We start from the raw sequence: 19,895 nt of genomic DNA on the forward strand, positions 1-19,895 counted from the left end.
TTTTCTAAGCAAGCGCCCTAACCTGGCTGCCCAAAATATAAGGAGCTCATTCATCTGCTGAGGGCAACATCCAAGACAAGACGTCAGTACTGCTAGAAGTGCTTAGGACACAAACGGTATTGTATCCAGCCAGGGCAACATCTCATCATAATATTGGCTTCAGAGCACAGGAGAGCACCACCTTAAAGCTCGCCAGATATCGCTGCACATCCACATGTCACCAGGCAGATTCCTGTGCCTGGCCCCTGAATGCAACACAGCTGCACCAGCCCACTGCCCTCTGTTGTCATGGAGATTTTGCTCTTTTGCTCCATTATATGATGCAGGCATACATGTAGTTTCCAACACCTTGGTAATTAAGCTGTGCAGGCTATAAGTTTTCCAAAGGTGCAGAAAGACATGCAGGTTGCGGTGCTGCATTTAGCACCCTTGAGACAATGCAACATTTTGCCCTAAAGCCTGGCCTATATTAAGCTCAAAACATTTTCCCTCTGCTACATAGAAAACATGACTCTGAAGCGTCAACAGAAATTCATGACCAAATATATTCATTCTGAAAAGTATCTGAGAGACTTGAGTAGACAAGAACATTACCACCATATTTTCCAATGATATAAGAGTTGTAAACTGAGGTAGCAAGACTGACCTGTCTAGCTAGGGTGTTCAGAGACCTCCAGTTGCAAAACTAACTGTTCTTCTTTCAACCTTACATCATTTATTCCAAATCACTTAAGGCAAAGGCAGGGGCAGCATTTTCATCACACAGCACTATTGCCAGTTATCTAAAATTGAGCATTTCTTACAACAGTGCTTGAATTATTGACTCAACGGATTTCCAGTTAGCTTGGTGTTACCCACCCACCATGACCAGTGGTGGGGTAGTACAGAAAGTAACATACCAATTTTGTTCCAGCATGTCCACTGTAATGTGGAACTCTGCACTCTCCTATGGCTGCAAATTTGGCAGCACTTTCTGAACTCACCCTGCTCCTTTTATGCAAATAAACCTTTATTTCAAATGAGATTTCTACTTTGCATAACTTCATTTTATAAAATCAGGTATGTCCTGATGCTGTAAATGTCTGGTTTACTTTTAGAACTACCTTGTTTCTTTAGTCAATGGTTGATTTAACATCTTAACTGGTCTTTAAGAGCTCAGCTGCCAGAGGAGAAGCTGTCCCATCTTAGAGCACTGGAAAACACATTAACACCCAAATGCACCAAATTATAAGATTATCCTGAAGGACGTGCTTCCCCAAAAGGAGCAGCTCAACCAAGTAGGGCATTCTGCAGAGCTGATGCGAACTAGATTCAAGTTTTACTGTAATCACTGGAAGATCTCAGGATGCATATGCAACTTACCCTTTCCTACTGGATATTCATCTATAATATATTTCCAGAATGGCAAAGCAATTTCAAGGATTACTGAGGCTAAGGAGAAAGAGTTTTACCTGGTTGTCATCCACAGTGTATTTGAACTTTTTAGCAGAGCCTTGGGCTAGAGCTAATGATGCTACATAACCCACCAGTGCTACTCCAAAAGCTTCAGTGACTACTTCAGGCAGGACATTCATAGGTGGTGCTTTTGGTGATGGTAACCTACAAAAAATAAAGACAGTCCTTTTTGCAAAGCCTGGTACATAGCCTTGATATATCTGCAATTTATGAAAATAAAAGAGAAACAATCTTTCCAAGTACTGCTAATTTTTTAAATACTTGTCAAGTGACATTTTTTCATTATTCTAGATTAATAAAATCTCAGTCTGTGGAGAAGTGCAGGGGAGAATTTGTATGGGAATATAAAACTATTTCAGATGGAGTCTTCCATTTACAAACTTCGATTTGAGAAATCAGGAAGGGATCCTTACAAAATAACTCTCCCACTGAAAGATAATTAGCAAGCATTCCCTAATTTTCTTATACACGATATTCCTTACCAACCCTTAGAGTTTTAATGTACCTTCCAATATCTAATCTAACTTCTCTTTCCATCTGATTATAGTGAATATATTTTTTCCTTATCTCCAAGGTCATGGAGAAAAAGGCATCTCTATCTGCAGTCAGTGTTCTTTTCTAGATTAAGCATATCTAAATCCTCCACTTTTCCTCAGAAATCACACTTTCTAAAATTACTACATAAGTGAGTGGAGAAGAACGAAGTGTAGTAATCTACAAACCTTATCTCATGTCAAGTCCTTTCTGCTACAATAACCCACGGCAACCCTCAAAAAACAGGTTGCAACAATCTTGTAGAGAATGCTCTGCCCTCCTGCTATATAGATCCGTTAGCCATCATCACATACTTAATACCTGCTTTTTATTCCATAAAGTAAAAAAAAAAGCTATGAAAATGTACAAGAAAATCTGCGTACAGATATAGCTTGTTAACACGGGGTTGAATTGTGAGAGAGTATTTGAGGAGGTTGGAAATGAACATAATAGATTTTTGCCATTTCTTATTTCAGAAAACTACTTTGACCTCTTCAGAGACAGTTCTCAGAAGTAAACATATTTAAAAGCCACGAGCTAATAAAAAACACATTACCCATCAGGAATATGTCCCACAACTTCTAGCCCATAGACGTATTCCATGTCAGCATAGTAGCAGGCAACGGATGTAGCAATTATCTATTGATTCAATACAGAATAAAACGTTATATTTCTATTGCTTTTAGCTTCTCACATGGTCCCTATTATTGCTATACATAAACACATGACAGTGTTCATACAATTTCTTCATATGTCAATCCAGTAAGACAGGGAAGTATATTCCACAAATTTTTGCAAATGTGAAGGAGCGGCAAAATAAACTAAGATCTGCTTATTTGCTTAACCTTTAAAGTAGGGATTTATTATGCAATAGCTAATTTCAATTTAGTCTATGTCATGTGAAAGGAAAACTGTAAGGAAAATTACAGAAAGCAATAGCATAGATATTTAACTTTGTATCACATAAATAACAAGCAACATCTGAGCCACAACTCCCTAGCATAAGTCTTGCCTGGAGTTTCAGTGTGCGAGCTACTTTTCATTTTCCATATCAAACTTCTTACACTTTAACATTCTAGAGTTCATTTTCTTGTTATTGTGTAAAAACTTGTAAACATATGAAAAATATTATACAAATTGGGAGCATATGCCACTTCTTTCTTAATTGTTTAGCCAATCTGTTTCCTGTTCTTACATTCAACATACAGCCATGAAAAATAGCTATTCATATAATAGGTGGCAGGTGTGGCTGTGGGTAACTATAGACAACACAGTAAACTGTAACAGATTAGTTGTACCACTGAAAGCTTTGTAAAGCAAAAAGTCTGATTTTGTACTTACCAAAAGTAGATCAACGGGAAGAACAACTTTAATGTTTCTCTGAAATTTCTCATTCAGTTCTTTAACAAGAACAAGCACCACAATGCTCAGCAAGGAGAGGAGTAAAGTCTCCAGCTGAACTGATCCAATATTCTCAAATATGTAGGCATAAATCTACAGTGAGCAACAAATAAAAATCACAGATTAAAAAATATGTCATTCTGGGTCACATATTCTCTGCAACTTGAAACAATTCAAAGATCCACGAGAGCTGAATCACTACTGCAGGAGATGAGCCACCTGACAAGCTGGCCTTAATTTAAACTTTTGCAAGGAAGAATATCATCAATTTGCTAAAATATAATGGGCATTTGAAAATTCAGAAATATGTGGAAAATATTTATATAGATGTATTCACATATTTCTTTTGTTAGAAGCAAACAAGAAAATTCCAGTAAATACAATGTGTATGCTTTTCATATTCAGTCTCATTAAATTCAGTGAGATAAATGAGTGTTGCACAAAAATGTTGAGAGATGCTTACATGTACAAAGATTTATTTTCAGTGTCCTTTGTTCATAACATCCATCAATTCTAACAGTAAAAGTTATTTCTGAGGAAGAATTTTAAAAATCAGAAAGGGGGAAGGGGAGGGAAAGAGAAGGAGACAGAGGAAGAACAAAAAGGGAAAGAAAATACAGTAGTGGCTGGATGAGAAGAGGAGAGGAGAGGAGAGGAGGGGAGAGGAGAGGAGAGGAGAGGAGAGGAGAGGAGAGGAGAGGAGAGGAGAGGAGAGGAGAGGAGAGGAGAGGAGAGGAGAGGAGAGGAGAGGAGAGGAGAGGAGAGAAGAGAAGAGAAGAGAAGAGAAGAGAAGAGAAGAGAAGAGAAGAGAAGAGAAGAGAAGAGAAGAGAAGAGAAGAGAAGAGAAGAGAAGAGAAGAGAAGAGAAGAGAAGAGAAGAGAAGAGAAGAGAAGAGAAGAGAAGAGAAGAGAAAGAAGAGAAGAGAAGAGAGAAACAGGAATCTTCCTAGCTGCACATGTTCTTCAGGACATCCTCTCCAGTGCACAAGGTGATCCATCCAAATATTTTTCCAGAGTAACTGCATCTCTTCAGCAGGGCGCACTCAGTCTCGCTGTTGGTCTTTCCCATTACAGAGTGCTCCATGGAACGCAATTTGATCAGGTCCAGACAACACAAACACTAATTAGCTGTCAGGCTTTGTGTACACATGTTACTGGCTATTTAAATAACTAAAATTATCTCCTAAGTCCTGTTTCTTTCCCTAGCATAAACTTACAAATTGAAAGCTGCAAAGCAAGATGTAAAAAGGGAAGGACAAGATGGGGTGATTCACACATTAGTGGCAAGTGCTTTCCAGGGAAAACTCTGCGTGGCAAGGTACAGAAATTGCTGGTGCAAGGCTGTAAGGGATGGGACGCGCTGGACCATGAGTTTCAAAGTCCTGCCACAGCAGGCTCTGGCTATGTCACTGCAAGTGAGAGTCAGACTGCAGTGTTAAAAGAGAAAAAGAAGACTGGAGCAGTGCTATGGAGCCGCAAATGGGAGGCACTCGGCTTTCCAAACGTTAAGGTGTGCAACGTACTCTAAAACATGGTTTGAAAAATATAGTTGGGTCTATGATGAAGAGAGGCAATATGGTGCTAAATATAAGGAACAAATAGAAGAGAAATATGGAATAGGCCTAGAATGACCAGTGGTGATGATCAGCAGGGATCTCTGGTGATGAATACAATGTTGTAAGTAACAGACTCAAAAGAATGCATTTGTCTTCATACCAGCACAGATGACACAGTGAACTGTAATGTCAGTTCCACTCTGAATTTAAGGGTCCAGAAAATGAGACATAAATCAGTATGATAACAGATTAACAGAAAGTAGTGAAAATTTTTACAAGTTTACTGGAATGGTTAGAAGGGCTGAAGAAAGTTAGAGGGAACTTCTGTCCCAATAAACAAAGAAATAATCCGATCCTTATCGCAAGTTATTTTCAGGCCTCATAAATAAAAGCAATAGTCTATTGACTGGATCAACAAGACAAGTGCAAATGAACATAATACACATGCTTATTACAGCTGCAGGGGGGGCAGAAAAACAGGTTTGGTTCAGTTCCTTGAATTCTGCATTTATATTCTGTGAACTATTGTGTAGCTGAAACGTAAACCACAGAGAGAACAAAAAGTTAAAATCCAGGATGTAGATTTAGACTGCATCACAACTTCTTTTTAAACCACAACATTAAGAATAATAAAATAAAGCAATGCACTAATAATATAAGTAAATAAATGATTTTCTCTGGCAACATCTAAGGAGACCACTAAAATAAATGAAAAGTGACACTTGTAGTTTTGCAGTTTTATCAAAAAAAGATTAACAATTTTCTGCCTCAGAGAACTTATTCTCAAATACATGTATAATGCTAACAAGGTTTGACAATTTGGAGCTTAAATACATATATTTATATTGGACAGGAAAAAGTACTAGAAAAAATTTTCTTAGGAAAGAACCCTGTTCCAGCAGAAAGGTGGTCAAGATAATGATAACATTTTTTGCCACTGTTCTGATTCTGTCACTCCTTGAAGAGATGATACTCATTTTGAAGAATGAGTAAATTAAAATACCTTCCCATTTTTTCCCCTCTCATCTTTTCTAATAGTATTTTCATAATCTATAAGGGGGGAAAAAAATAGTTACAGAAAAAGAGACAAAATGTAATTTTCCTCACAAAGAGGAAAAAATAGTCCAGTCCTTTGAAATTTAGCCCTTGGTCTTTTGGTTACAGATGCACAGCATAACTCAACACAAATGTTTGTCAGAAGTCAGGAAAACATTTTAAAATCAACTTGTTAAATAATATGATCTACATATGTCATAAATCTAAAGAATGTTAATCAAACCGCAGTTTTTAACCACTTATTGCCCCACAGTAATCAGACAATATGTGAATTGTGTCTTGTGTGGCTTGGGACTAGTCTCTGTACCCAGAATTTTCCTAGAATGCGTTTTCAAGAGAGCACTGGACTTGGTTCAGTGCCTAAGCAGAACCTGTGATTAATTAGGACAGAAGGAGGCAATCTGGAAAACTCTGTTGCAAACTGTGCCCACAAACTCAGCAAAGGCTGAGAAGCAAAGAAATTGATTGATTCCTAATTGTCAAAGGTAAAGAGGTGTGGGATTGTTCTGAAGTGTCTACTGAAGAGTCAGCATTAGCTACTTGTGTTAATGGTGTTTAATTTCATTTTCCTAGCCAAAGTGAGACATAAGATTGGGTGAATAAATATAATTTTAATGAAGAATTACAAATAAATATGCATAAGCTTTTAGAATTTCTGTCTTTACAAACTGGCTAAAAAGCTTCCATTTAATCTTTAAAATACATAGCCAAATCTTGTAGACCTTTGTCACAACTTTTTCAGAATTTGTGACAAACAGTTTGTATGAACCACCTAGTGTATTCTTTGCTGTTTCTCTTCAAATTGTAGCCTTCAGTATGTTGTCTATATCAGCCAATAAATGAAAAAGAATAGGATTACCAATGCTTCATAATTTGTAGTAGTTCAATAGCACTGACAATCCTGTGTCAAAAGTGTCTGTAGTACACTGAAATAATTGCACAGTAATACATAAATATTAAATCAATTACTACATCAGACTAAAGAGCTTCCATTGACCAGTCTGTTCCCGGATACTCTTTCTCTGAAAAACTAAAAACACCCATTTCATGATAGATTGACAAAGCCAGGAGACCATTTCACAAAGCACTCACAGGCTCTTCAGGGTAAAAAAAGAGCATGTGGCTCCTAACATGAATGCGCTTAACATATACTATAACTATCTCTCGACACTATACAGTACACAAGTTATACTGTCCAATCAGTCACTGTACTCATCTGAGGGGAAAGTGTAAATCCTAAATGTAAGCACCTAAAGCTCAAACTTGTAATAACACGGACATTTTATTTAAAAGAAATATTCATAAATATTTTCATCACAAACATAATTATGAATCCAGTATTTTACGTAGTTTGATGCTGCACTTACTGAAATAATTTGAAAATTCTGTAGCACAATTTAGATTGATATTGGAGTGTATGAAGAAATTTTTTGTGTTATTATATATGTAACAAAATTTTAAAATACAGCAATCAGATATTAATTGAGCTGTTTGCCTCGTTTTCTGTTTTTATTGTTAGTTTTGTATAAATATTTTTAATGGAAATGATCTGACAATATTATGAGGAATCAATGCATATTTTGGCAATGTAAATTTGCACATAAGTGAAAAAACAATATTCTAATGTTGCACATACCTATAAATAGACACTGAATGTCCCTGTTCTCATGGGAAATGAATGGCTTTGATGTCCGCTATATTTTCACATACTTCCATAGGGTAATAATGAATATTGTAATGGTTTATCTTCTAGAAAGAATTTGTATTCTGATGTAATAATGAAATCCTCTGAGCTCTTTTTTTTTTTAAGGTACACATGAAAACCCAAAAGATTAATTTTAAAATTAGTAGAGAGGCTGAAGCAAACAAAACATTTAAAAGAGCATATTAGTTAGAACACTTAATACAGCTTAACAATAGATGACCTCATTACATTTTCAAAAATATTTCATTCTGATTTTTGCTAGACAAATACAATACACTGTAGGAAAAACGCACAGGCAACTACAGGGAACTGTATACAGAGCAAACTGGAGGCGGGGGGTGGGGAAAGGTCTGATAGTGGGAACCTGTATTTTTCCTTCAGCTAGGTGCAGCAGCACCACAAGGATTTTGCAACAGACTTGCAACACAACCACAAAAGACCCCATTCTGCAAAGTAGGTTTGTTCTGTTGCAGAAGTATATTTTGCAGTGCTGCATTTTCTCAGAAACTTGTGGAAGGATAAATATATCTACATATGGATAAAGGGCAAATATATATATGTTTTTATGTTTTCGGATACTACATAAAACTTGATGACACTTTTTTTGTCCTTTGAAAAAATTAGTTCTTTACAGGTAGTCCTTCCTCACTATTTTTCTTCTTCACTTTCATCTTACCATTTCCATTTATACAATACTAATCAATGCTCCAATGTGCAGCTCAACTGAAGTGTTACAAACCATGTACAGGGAAAATGAAATTTAATAAATTACATAAACTATGTGTAAACACAAAACTCCCATAGGCTCAACACCACTGTAGCAGATTTGTTCTCCATATTCAAAGTTCATTTTTACACATTTAATCATGATCTCACTTGCTATAAAGAATTCATTTCACTGGCCTTCTTTACTTTCAATCCTCCTATCACACTTTATTAAACATTCCTATTCTTGTTTTGCGAATCCAGAGGCTGCCTGAAGCAAAGCAATTGGCTTTGTGAGTGGGAGGTGTTTTGGAATGGAAAAAGAAAAAGAATATAAGCAAAAATACCCGTTGTTAGGTCTCAAGCATTTGCAGTAAAGAGCACACGTCTGGAGACACATGACAAATTTGCCTTTCACTCTCTGGTTACATGTGCACACTAACATATATCTAATTAGTATAATTTTCATGTAAACTACCACCACATTAAAAAAAAAAATGGTTAAAATATTAATCCATGGTTATGACTGAGATACTGGACCTTCTTAAAGTAATCCATAAGTCTGAATAGCTATCAGAAACTTATTTGTATGGTAAAATTGTCCATTCTAAATATGGAGACATTTTATTTTTCTATTAAGTTGTATAGAGAATTTTTTTTGTTTGTTCATTTGTTTTCACACAATTCTACACACAATTCAGAACCTCAAAAAAAAAAAAAAAGAAAATTTTCATTTGGAAGATGTTCAAAGGGGGTTGATTTCAAAAGTGAAATGAAGGGCAAGGAACTTGTTTCAGATACATTAAAAAATACAAGGGATAAGGGAATAGATTTCTTTCAAAGCATTTGAATGACCTCATTTATGATATCATCAGCACACCACCATGGAAACACTTCTCTGTGTCACTGCTGTTCTTTATTATTGCTCATAATGTATGTTCTGATTATGTCTTGGCTCTGGTATTTAAGACCAGTCGTCTCTACAAGTTGACAGCATTCCTATGTGTAAGTATAGTCTCCATGGAAACACCATGAAAAAGAGGCTAGTCACATTTTATATTAAGTGGTATTTATGAAAATATTTTTAAACAATTAAAAAATATTTTAATATATGATGAATCATTTGTAACAGTCTCACAACTGGCTATGACACTTTTAGTGACATATTTACAAGGCAAACTACTCATGTTTATTACATGCCCCTAATTCTCATTAATAAATTGGTCCTGTAAAAAAACTTACCAATGGATTATCCATATGAAATTTTGTCAAATTTATAAAATAACATGAAATAATATTCTAAAAAGTGACAGCATCTTATCACAAAGTTCACAACAACACATTTCCCAAAATAATAAGAAAAAATAAAGAGCAGAAAAGAGCAAGAAAATACAGTGGCAAACCAGATGAAACCTAACTTCATCTGGTAATCAATTCATTAAATGCTATCAGTACAATGTAAATATCACCTCAGCAAGTAAATTAAGCTTTATTATGAGCAAAATATCATTTTGATAGATACTCTATTAATAATATTAATGTTTCTTCCAAGAGATTATGCTCAAAGCACCTGAACTAAGGGTTTGCTGGAATAAGTTACCTTAAATAATACGTTCTTCTCTCTTTTATGCAATAAGATTATACAACTTTGTCCTTTAAGGTTTCAGCCAACAATATCTACTTTCCAAAGGTAGTGACCATGACACTATATGAAAAAGCTGTGTGCATTTTATAAAAATTACCTTGAAGCTATGTACTTGCTGTGTACATCATAAAGCAGTAGGGTAATTTTGACATGGCAGATCCACAAACCATGGGTCATGTTCCTTTTACCACAACGATCAGGTTTTGTTCAGCAAAATATGAAGAAAATATGTTGAGAATGAGATTTGGAATATATAATGCTATATCCTTCCCACATGCTGGTACAGAAAGAGTAGAGTTAACCCTCCCTGTACAAGTGTGTAATTGCTCAGGTTAAGGAATGAAATTACTGATGGTGGAATGCACATATCTTAAATTGGTTACTGTATCCTTTCAAAATAAGACCCATTCCTGCTGATCCTTCATCAAGTTTTCTTAACCTCTTCTTACAAACAGACAGAGTGAGATGAAGGTTTTGGTAGTACATCTTCGGTTCATTTACATACATCCATAAGAAATTTCTTACACTTATATATAGCCAAATAGTGCTATTATTTAAGAAAATGTTGGCTAGTGGAATAAACAATCTCTTTTACTGAACTCACATGAAAAAAGCCCAGTGGTCCTGATATATATGGCATTTTCATTCCCAGCAGATACTTCACTTGGGAAGTCACAACGTGCGTAGCTGCTCCCGTTGTCATCGCGCTTATCACTGGTTCTGTTAACAAGAAGGTGGCACTACCCAATTGCAGCATAAACATTGCTACCTAAAAGACAAAGGTATATGTATCAGCAATTATGCAGGTTCCTGATGATAGGACAATGAGCCAGGGTCCTTTTAATAATCTGTAAGATAAGTGAGACAAAGATGAAAAGCAGAAGTCCTTTGGGCCCGTAGCACAAGTCTTAAAAGGAATGGCTGAGAGAACTGGGGCTGTTTATCCTGGAGAAAAGGAGGCTGAGGGGAGACCTTATCACTGTCTACAACTACCTGAAAGGAGGTTGTAGGTTGCAGGGTGTTGGTCTCTTCTCCCAGGTAACAAGTGATAGGACAAGAGGAAATGGCCTCAAGTTGTGCCAGGGGAGGTTCAGATTGGATATTAGGAAAAAAACTTTCACAGAAAGGGTTGTCAGGCATTGGAACAGGTTGCCTAGGGCAGCGGTGGAGTCACCATCCCTGGAGGTGTTTAAAAGGTGTTTAGATGAGGTTCTTAGCTACATGGTTTGGTGCTAAAGTTAGGTTAGGTTATGGTTGGACTTGATGATCCTGAAGGTCTCTTCCAACTGAAATGATTCTATGATTCTATGAAGGATGCGTCTAGCTGAGAGTGGAACCCACTGAAGCCATGTGGGTTTACCTGCATTGTTTTACTCCCATCACTAGTTCACCAGACTCTAATATTAGTTTAGTAAGAAAAGCAGGCTCAGGGACACTGTCTGCATGCAATGCTTATTATCCTCTCCTGCTCAAATGCATGAGCACAATAAACACCATAAAAGTTCAACATAGCAACATGAAGTAAATTAAATCAGAAGGCAAGGGTGGTGCTAAAACTCCTTCCTACTCCACTGATATTCGCCCTGAGTAAAAGGGCTGTATCTTTGTCCAGCTTACCGATTGCCAATTTGATTATATCAGGATTCCAACCTTAGTGATTTCAACAGTTACCAAATTTATTAGGTGCTAAGCTACGAGGATATGAGTCTCATGGTGAAAGCCCCATCATCCTGTGGAGCCCAGCCCTGTCCTTCCCCAGGTTTCTGTGCCATCAGTTTTCCCTTCCCACCCAGTCACACAACTGCTTTGCTCCTCCCGTGGACCCTTTGCCTCCTGATATCCCAGTGACCCCATGCATATGTTTCAATATATCATGATACTTGGTGCTTTCATGCTACATTATTGTAACAGCAAATACATCAAGTATTGCCAGTCCACTACCTCTAGTTATGGTACATCTGCTTCATACACTGAGGTCTCTGGTTTGCAGGTATTCCAGTAAGGGAGCTCCAGAGGTTGCCTCAGATGGTGGAGGATATAAAAATACTGATGTTCTTTACAGAGAAACAAGGATGTTTGTGCGATTATGTGTTCTGTTTGAACAAACTTTATAAACTTATATTAAAAGGAAACTATTTTAAAGACATTTAAAATCTGCATTCTGTGTATCTGAGAAAGTAGAATATGTGTATATAATCAGAACTTTTAAAACAGGAAGATAAATTCAACACCCAATTTAATAAACACAATTCCATATACAGATTGGATTTCTCTGCTAGAAGAAAGAGTAGACTTTGGCTCAGCTATATTTGACCTTGAAGACTATTTCAGCTTTTTTGCAACTTTTATAGAATTTATTTCAGTCTATGGATATAATGAAAGAATAATATTTCTCTCTAATCAAGGAATCTGGACTACATCTGAATCTACCAATATTGTAGATCCTTTATAGGAATATAGGACAAGTATCCAAAGTATTATTCTGTACTACTGTGTTTTCTCCCCTTATCTCCCCTTATCTCAGACTGCAATCACACTTTTCCTCTGAAGAAAGAGATTTGACAGTCTTTAGTTCTTTAAACAAGGTTGTTATACACCTATAGATACTACTGTGGTTAGCATAACACTTAATCCTTTCCTGATCCATATTAAGATAGTAAGTTACATTTAAATTATATCCCCTTACAATGAGTTCTGAAGATTCAATAGATAAAAAAGCAGTTTCTTATTTCTATAATCTTTTGCGTTTGCTATTCTCTTGCCTGAAAAAGTTACATGCTCTTGGCACAGAGTTGTTTGTTACAATACTTTCTAAGAGGACTATTTTGTGTTTCCCATACTGAATATCATCCATCCTGGATATCTCACAGTCTCTTTTGCTTTATTTTGTTTTGTTCTGAAGCTAAAAGAATAATTTTCAAATGTTATCAACCTTTATGCCTAAACACCATTTATTTTTTCAGCATAAATCTGACCTGTATTCAGCAAGCTACAGGTTCAATAGCACAAAAGAAACAAAAATACCCAAGTGAGTGGCTTTTAATTTACCACAGAAACCCCTAGTGAGGAACTCCCTCTTCCATTTGAGAGATTAAATCTGAGATTTTTTTCTCAATTTCCCACTAATAGCATGTGAATGGCTCTGCACTACAATCAGCATATTGATTGCCATTCAATATTAGACCCCAGTAATGATAATTACCGTTATACCCTCAGTGAGCAGTAATTTATTTAGTCAGGCCTAAAATCAATAATTACTAACTTCAGATATTTTGTTTAGCTGTTTGTTCTAACCGTGTGCCTATTCATGTATTTAAACAATGTTCACAGTAGTAGAGTTCAATAGGAAACAAATTCTCCATTCCCTGGAGAATTCTGGTTTGTCTTCTAAGATCAGTTTCTATTGTATGGATATGAAATTTCTAACTGTGTAATAGCTGAGTTTCCAGAGAATTAGATGAATGTTTATTTAGCTGTGGATTCAAAACCACAGAGACAATAGTGTGAAGTACATAATATCACAGAGAAACACCAGTTAATATTAGCATTTCAAAGAAAGTTATTATGGTGAATTATGGGGAAATGGTGTCACAACTGCAGAACTTAGCAACTTCAGCATCGCTCTCATATTTGCTTTTTTTTTTAACTGCAATTTTTTAACTTTAAATCTTGTGTTTGTGGAGGTTGTGACCTTACTTCACAGGTAGTAACTAAAAGCTCACATTTCAAACATACTTTTTACTGTTTATGTAAAATACATCCAAACCATGAGTATGGTTTGGGGTAGACAATTTCTGCAGCCACTCAGGTAAACAAGCAGCAGCCTGTGCTGGTCCCCTATCACTCACTGCAGAAGGGAGCTCAGGACTTCCAGAAACAACGGCAACGCTACATCAGCATGTACATCCTACTCTTTATTGACATCGTAGTTAAATAAATATAATGTGCATCTATATATCTTCCATGGTGAAGATCTAACAATGAAGCAACCAGAACAGAAAACATCAGGAAGTTGGGTGTAATTTTCAGCATAAACTGGTATGGGAAATTCCTGCTGTCCTTGCAACATGAGCAATGTACATAAACTGCTTAGATAAAAAGGGGACAAAAAGTTGCTTTGAAGTAAGCTTCCCAAATCTAATAGTGTGTGAGTTTCTTTGACAGATATATTTAATATTTGTAGCATTTATACAGGCCCAGATCAACTCTCCAATCAAACCCACCATGCTTGGGAACAGACACACAGTTCACAGCTTGGCTGCCGCTGCTTTTCTGCATAAACACCATTTGAAAGTAAGCTGAGCTGACAGCACATGATTGCATCACATGGTATTACATCATAAAACCTTTCACCCACTAAGCAGTAACCTGTAGAAAGTTCAATATTCTTAAAGAAATTTCTACTTATCTACTTTATTCTTGCTGTGGTCATAATGTAGATTTCCCATATTGTTTTTTTATATATTGTATTATTTTTCTTCCTTCTTAATGCAGAAAAACTACAGGGAAAACTGAAGTCAGAACAGCAAAAAACATAAAGTACAAAAAAATGCCAAAGGTAAATAACTTTTGATTATTTGTACTAATACCAGGTTTTTCCTACACTGTAAAAGGAACAGAATTTTCACATATTTTAGGATTGTCTCCAGAATTTTTCATTTATCAATATTTAGGTCCTAGGGGCTGGAAGGAAGAATATTTTAGAGAGAGTAAGATCACACTAGAAAATGTGGTTTAAGAGGTACATGGCTATAGTTTCTTTGTGCAGCTTTTTCAGTACACCACACTATGTTAAAAGGTTCGTTAAAGAGTAACTTTCTTGAAATAAATTTTGCTTTCACCAGTTATACAGTCTTGATTAAATTCATATGAATGAAATTTGGAGCTGTCAGAGAAAGGAAAAAAAAACCCAACACAGGGGAAAGTGGGGGAAAACAGCCTTGAGCTAATGCACAGTAAGGGAGAAGAGATCATAGAAACAAATTATAAAAACAAGTGATGAGATGGAAGAGATGGAAAGTGGGACTTGTGAAAAAAAAAAAAATAGAAAAAATTAAAACTAAAATTGAGGATACAAGAATGATAATGCAATGGGAACCTTACCTTGCAGCTGTCTTTACTGCTCCACAGTTTTGCCCTGACATGTAGTACAGGAGAATGGGGATTTAGCCAAAAGAAGAGAAATGCGTAACTGCAAAAAGTGAAGCTCTCAATTTCATTAATTCTAGCCCTTTTGGTTCTTGTCCACTTTCAATACTTTCTTCCCATGACAACATGCTCAGTGTATTATTGTTAAAATTCCACTCTCACTGTGTAGTGAATCTAACTTTATGGCCAATAAAAATTTTTATCACATAACGAGAACTTTGGAAATCATTAATCTCAATATTTCTCTCCACAGTAATCAAAAGGCTGATATCATGTTACCTGATGCATGAATAGTTTCTGAGAATGAATTTTAAACCACCCAAAACTCCATGTTCTGGAAAGTACAGCTTTTTTTCACCATTAAACCAAACAAGAAGTGGTGGTGCTCTTTCTGATCATTTGTTGCATGGGCTAAGAAGACAAGGTCAGCCACAGGGAGTATGTCTTGGAAGGAAACGGTACAGACTGTGAGTCTCTCATTTAGTATGTTGTGTTGGTTATCTCAAAATCAGAGGCTGCAAAAGTGAAGGCATCTATGGACCATCTGGAGAAAACAGACATGGACAATTCAGATTGACTGAGTCACCAACTTAAAGCTCTACTTGGCCTATTTCAATGGACATTATAATGTCCAGCTCTTAAGTTCATAGTGGATGTTTTGAGAGTGGGTGTTTTGAGAGGGTGTTTGAGCTTCTAATGGTGTATGGAGTGAGCTTTCCTCACTCCAGGACCTGCAAAATACATCTTTCTGGGGTCCTTCTGGACTAATATATAGCATGCTGTACTGTAAAAGTGGGAACCAGGACTCCCACCCAGCCTAGTTTTCCTTTTCAAGATGTAGAACATGAGCCTGCTGAAGTTATTTCTACTGTGAAAGAAAAAGGAACTCTTTTCCCAATTGTCACTGTGTAATAAAGACTCGTGTTTATACTTCATTAATAGCTATGTATAGCATAGAATAATGCACCACAATTTTCCCCACAGGGAAACAAAGCTTTGGACAAGAATACTAGCCTTACAAAAATACACTTTGTATTCAAATGTGCTCCTTCATTATTAAGCAAACTAATAATAGACCATGTAAATTTGTTCTTCAGATAACCAGAAACATTTTTTCAATACTACACATCAGCAGCTACTTACATGTAATTATTTAAAATACAGTAGCTGAAAATCTTACCAGTAAAAATTTAGAAGAGTGGAATGCAATAAACAGCCATTTCTCATTTAGAGAAGAGCAGCACAACTAAAGCCTGTAGTACTGTGGTTCTGAAGAAAACACAACTTTTTGTTTGTGGTTTTGTTTGGTTGGGTTTTTTTGGGGGGCGGGGGTGTTTTCATTTGTTTTGTTTTGGTTTTCGTTAGTTTTTTCTGAAAGAGAATGAAAGAGAGCACCAACAGCAGCTGAATATTACATTAGAATGTGGTTTTACTTCATATTTGAAGACCCTAGGGGCATGTGTAGACAATTATTACATCTCCGCAAAGGAGCAGCAAATTCTTAAAACCCTTAAAACACTTAAAACACATCAGACCAGACCCATGGTCAGTTTTTCTCAGAGAAGTGGGGAAAAAAAAAAAAAAGTGTATTACAAACGTCATGGCTGTCACAAACGCAATGCATTAGTAGCATACGGAGTATGTGTTCACCACTGACCTGAATGATTCCACCTAGAAATGAAACTGCTGCTGCAACTCCAATTCGCTGCATTTCAAATTCCGACAGGCTCAAAATTCCAGAATTATTGTTTGTAGTGAAATTAGCACTGGCTGAAGGAACAAGACGCTCGACTGCGTTGGCAGATATTAAAGAAGTTAAAGCAAAAGTTCCTATAAAAAGAGCCACATATTAGTCACCAATAATTCTATATCTAACTGTACTCATTACTCATAGTCTCTTTTTCAAAATTTGTCCCTTAGGAGTAAAAGTGCCATTTTGTGCATTCCTGTCATGATAAGAACAATTTTTAAGGCAATCTTTTTATGTAACACACATTTCTTCAAGTAAAATACCATTTGTACAGGCAGATAAAATGTAATTTTTGTGTGAACATATTCATTTAGCGTGTTAACAAAAGAGGTTCGAACAGAACAATTCACAATGATGATATCAAATTATCAGAAATGATTTTAAGTCACCCTGGATGTGATGAAACAGGTTTTTGTTTGGGAATCCCAAATGTTCACCATTCGAATTTCTAGGGCAATTAATTCGAGCTATGTATACAGTTCCTAGCCCATTTTAGTTAGCAGATGTGTAGATACAAAACCTCAACAATTTATGCTCTAATAAATGAAGGCAGATTAAGAGATAAATATTTATTTGCTGAGAGGTAAAACAATTTTAATGACACACAGATAAGGACGATAATCCAGTTTTAAAAAGCACATGCACATTCGTGCTGAGCTCTAAGAGCATAAGAGATGGTCTAATCTGCCAGTCCATCTTGCACAGTACTTTTCTTCCAGCTGTGGCAATCGACAGTGTTACCCAGGGAAAGCACACAAGCCCGGCCATTTTCTGCAGGCCATTCCTCTCATAATCTGCCAGCATCCATACCTGTTGTGTTAGGGAAGTACGTTTTTATCTGGCCCTTCTAGATTTTGTTTATGGACTACTATTGATGAATTTGTCAAAGCTTTGTTTGTACCTGCTTGTATTTTCTGCCTCCACAGTATCCTCTGGGAGCAGGTTCCAGAACTTCACCATTTGCTGTAGTATTTTCTTTAATCTATATTTTTAAAGTATTTTAAATTGATCTCTCACCAGTTTCACTGATGTCTCTTTATTTCTACTGTTGTAGAACCTGGTGAACACAGTTCTACCTTCATCTTGGCCTTCATAAATTAAACCTTGCAACTTGAATTCTTCAGGAACTTACCAGGGACATTGAAAAATGCCCACCAAGTCTGACCTTTTGCTTCTTATCCTTTAACCTGCTAATAATTAATAGAAGGCCTTTTCTTCTATCACAAGGGCAACCTAGTTTCTTTAGTACTCTTTGGTGTGGAACCTTATCAGTAGCTGTTTGACCACTCTGATATCTCATATTCAAAGATTTTCCTTTTTCCATGTGCTAACACACACTCACACAGTACTCTAGGAGGTTAGTGAGGTAGGATTTTCCTTTGCAGGAGTCATATTAACTCCTCTCCAACAAACTCTGATTATACATATCTTTCAGTATTCTTATTTTTATTATCGACAGGTCTGCATTTCCTAGGATTCCCTTCAGAGACTTTCTGACAGTGAAATTACTCACATTGGTAACTTGACAATCCTGTGGCCTTTGTCACAGAATGTCCTGTTACATCTTTCTCAGAACGGTGTCCCACCAGTTTCCTTCCTGGCATCCTGATTTTGATGTGTTTAAAGAACCTTTAACTACCAGATTGATTATCTTCTCCATGGCACTCTTCAAATTCCTTCTTTTAGCCTTCTAAACTTCCTGCACGTTTGACCTGCCACACTTCATAGTATTCCTGCTCACCTTATTCTGCCAAGTACTTTTGCACATTTTACAAGTGCAAACTCTTCCCTATGACAGTCCTCTTCATTGTCCTGTTGAGTCATTAAGGGGTTTTTTAATCACATTTTGTTTTTTGAAACATGTTACTCCTTTTATCTGGGCCTGTAATACTCAGGATAGTTGTAGGCATTTTGCTTTTCAGATTGTTCTTTTTTCTTTTAAATCTGTTCTCTCACTTTTGTTTAAAAACCAAACAAAATAAAAACAAAAGAAAAAAAAAACACCAAACTTAAAATTGGGTTTGAAAACAGTTTATGTAAAATTTTATCTGAAATGAAAGATCTATATGTGGTATTATGACAGATGAAGCTGTCTCAAGGGTTTCTCCAAGATAACATATACCAAAAACAGACAAGAAAGAAGTAGAGCATTTAGTTGTTCAGGTAAGTAATCTTTTAAAGTAGATCAACTGTCTCATGTAAGAGACATTTCAAAATGAGTAAAAGTTGACAGAACTGGCAATTGATGAATTTTCCATTTCATGATGACATGACTGACTTCACTAACAAAGGGCACCTTTATAACCCATATACGTATGGAGAGCCCTGCTGACCTTACAGAAAATGCTGGTAGGTGAAGAGATTGTCACTGACGTACATGAGGAATTAGAGAGCATTTGGGGACACAAGGCATGCAGTACAGCTCCAGTTAAGGCTGCACGCCATAATGCCTTAACTCAGGCTGGTGGGATGAGTGCATGAGACATTTCTACTGAAAGGATCAACAGCATATGTCACACACATTTATTGAAACAAAAATCTTCATGACTGCAAGAGCACTGTTTTGTTGCCTTTTTTTCTCAAGATTGAGTTCTGGAACAGACACCTGTGAAAGGAATAGGTTTCCATGCCAAGGACTGTGCTGGAATCCACAGCCATGGAGCTGTGGGACTGAGTAAATCATTCTCTGTACAGTATACCTCCCAAGGATAAAACATCAGATTTAACAGCTTACTTACTTATTTTATCATTTGTTTTCCTTACTAGAATTTATGTCAGCCAGATACTTATTTATCTACTTTCCTATACATGATCATATGATAGATTCTTGTCTTTCTAATAATCTTACAGCAATAAACTGCTGACAATATGCTGCTAAATTACTCCATTTTGAAACAGTTTTTTAATAAAGATTAATGTTTTAATAAGTGCACTAATCTAT

At 36.3% G+C, this 19,895-nt stretch overlaps 1 protein-coding gene across 1 annotated transcript in view; it reads right to left on the reverse strand.

Annotated features, from left to right (window-relative positions):
- SLC26A7 (solute carrier family 26 member 7) overlaps positions 1 to 19,895 on the reverse strand; it is a gene marked incomplete at its 3' end in the record, with an annotated part of 90,163 nt that overhangs the window by 51,184 nt on the left and 19,084 nt on the right. Inside the window, exons 3-7 of the mRNA XM_080364117.1 lie at positions 16,858 to 17,034; positions 10,661 to 10,821; positions 3,331 to 3,483; positions 2,546 to 2,628; positions 1,452 to 1,599 (exon numbers count right to left, since the gene is read on the reverse strand). Coding sequence (XP_080220243.1) covers positions 1,452 to 1,599; positions 2,546 to 2,628; positions 3,331 to 3,483; positions 10,661 to 10,821; positions 16,858 to 17,034 — 722 coding nt within the window. The remainder of the gene's footprint in view (positions 1 to 1,451; positions 1,600 to 2,545; positions 2,629 to 3,330; positions 3,484 to 10,660; positions 10,822 to 16,857; positions 17,035 to 19,895) is intronic.

This window comes from Nesoenas mayeri (assembly GCF_963082525.1).
Source record: "Nesoenas mayeri genome assembly, chromosome: 2".
Classification (NCBI taxonomy): domain Eukaryota; kingdom Metazoa; phylum Chordata; class Aves; order Columbiformes; family Columbidae; genus Nesoenas; species Nesoenas mayeri.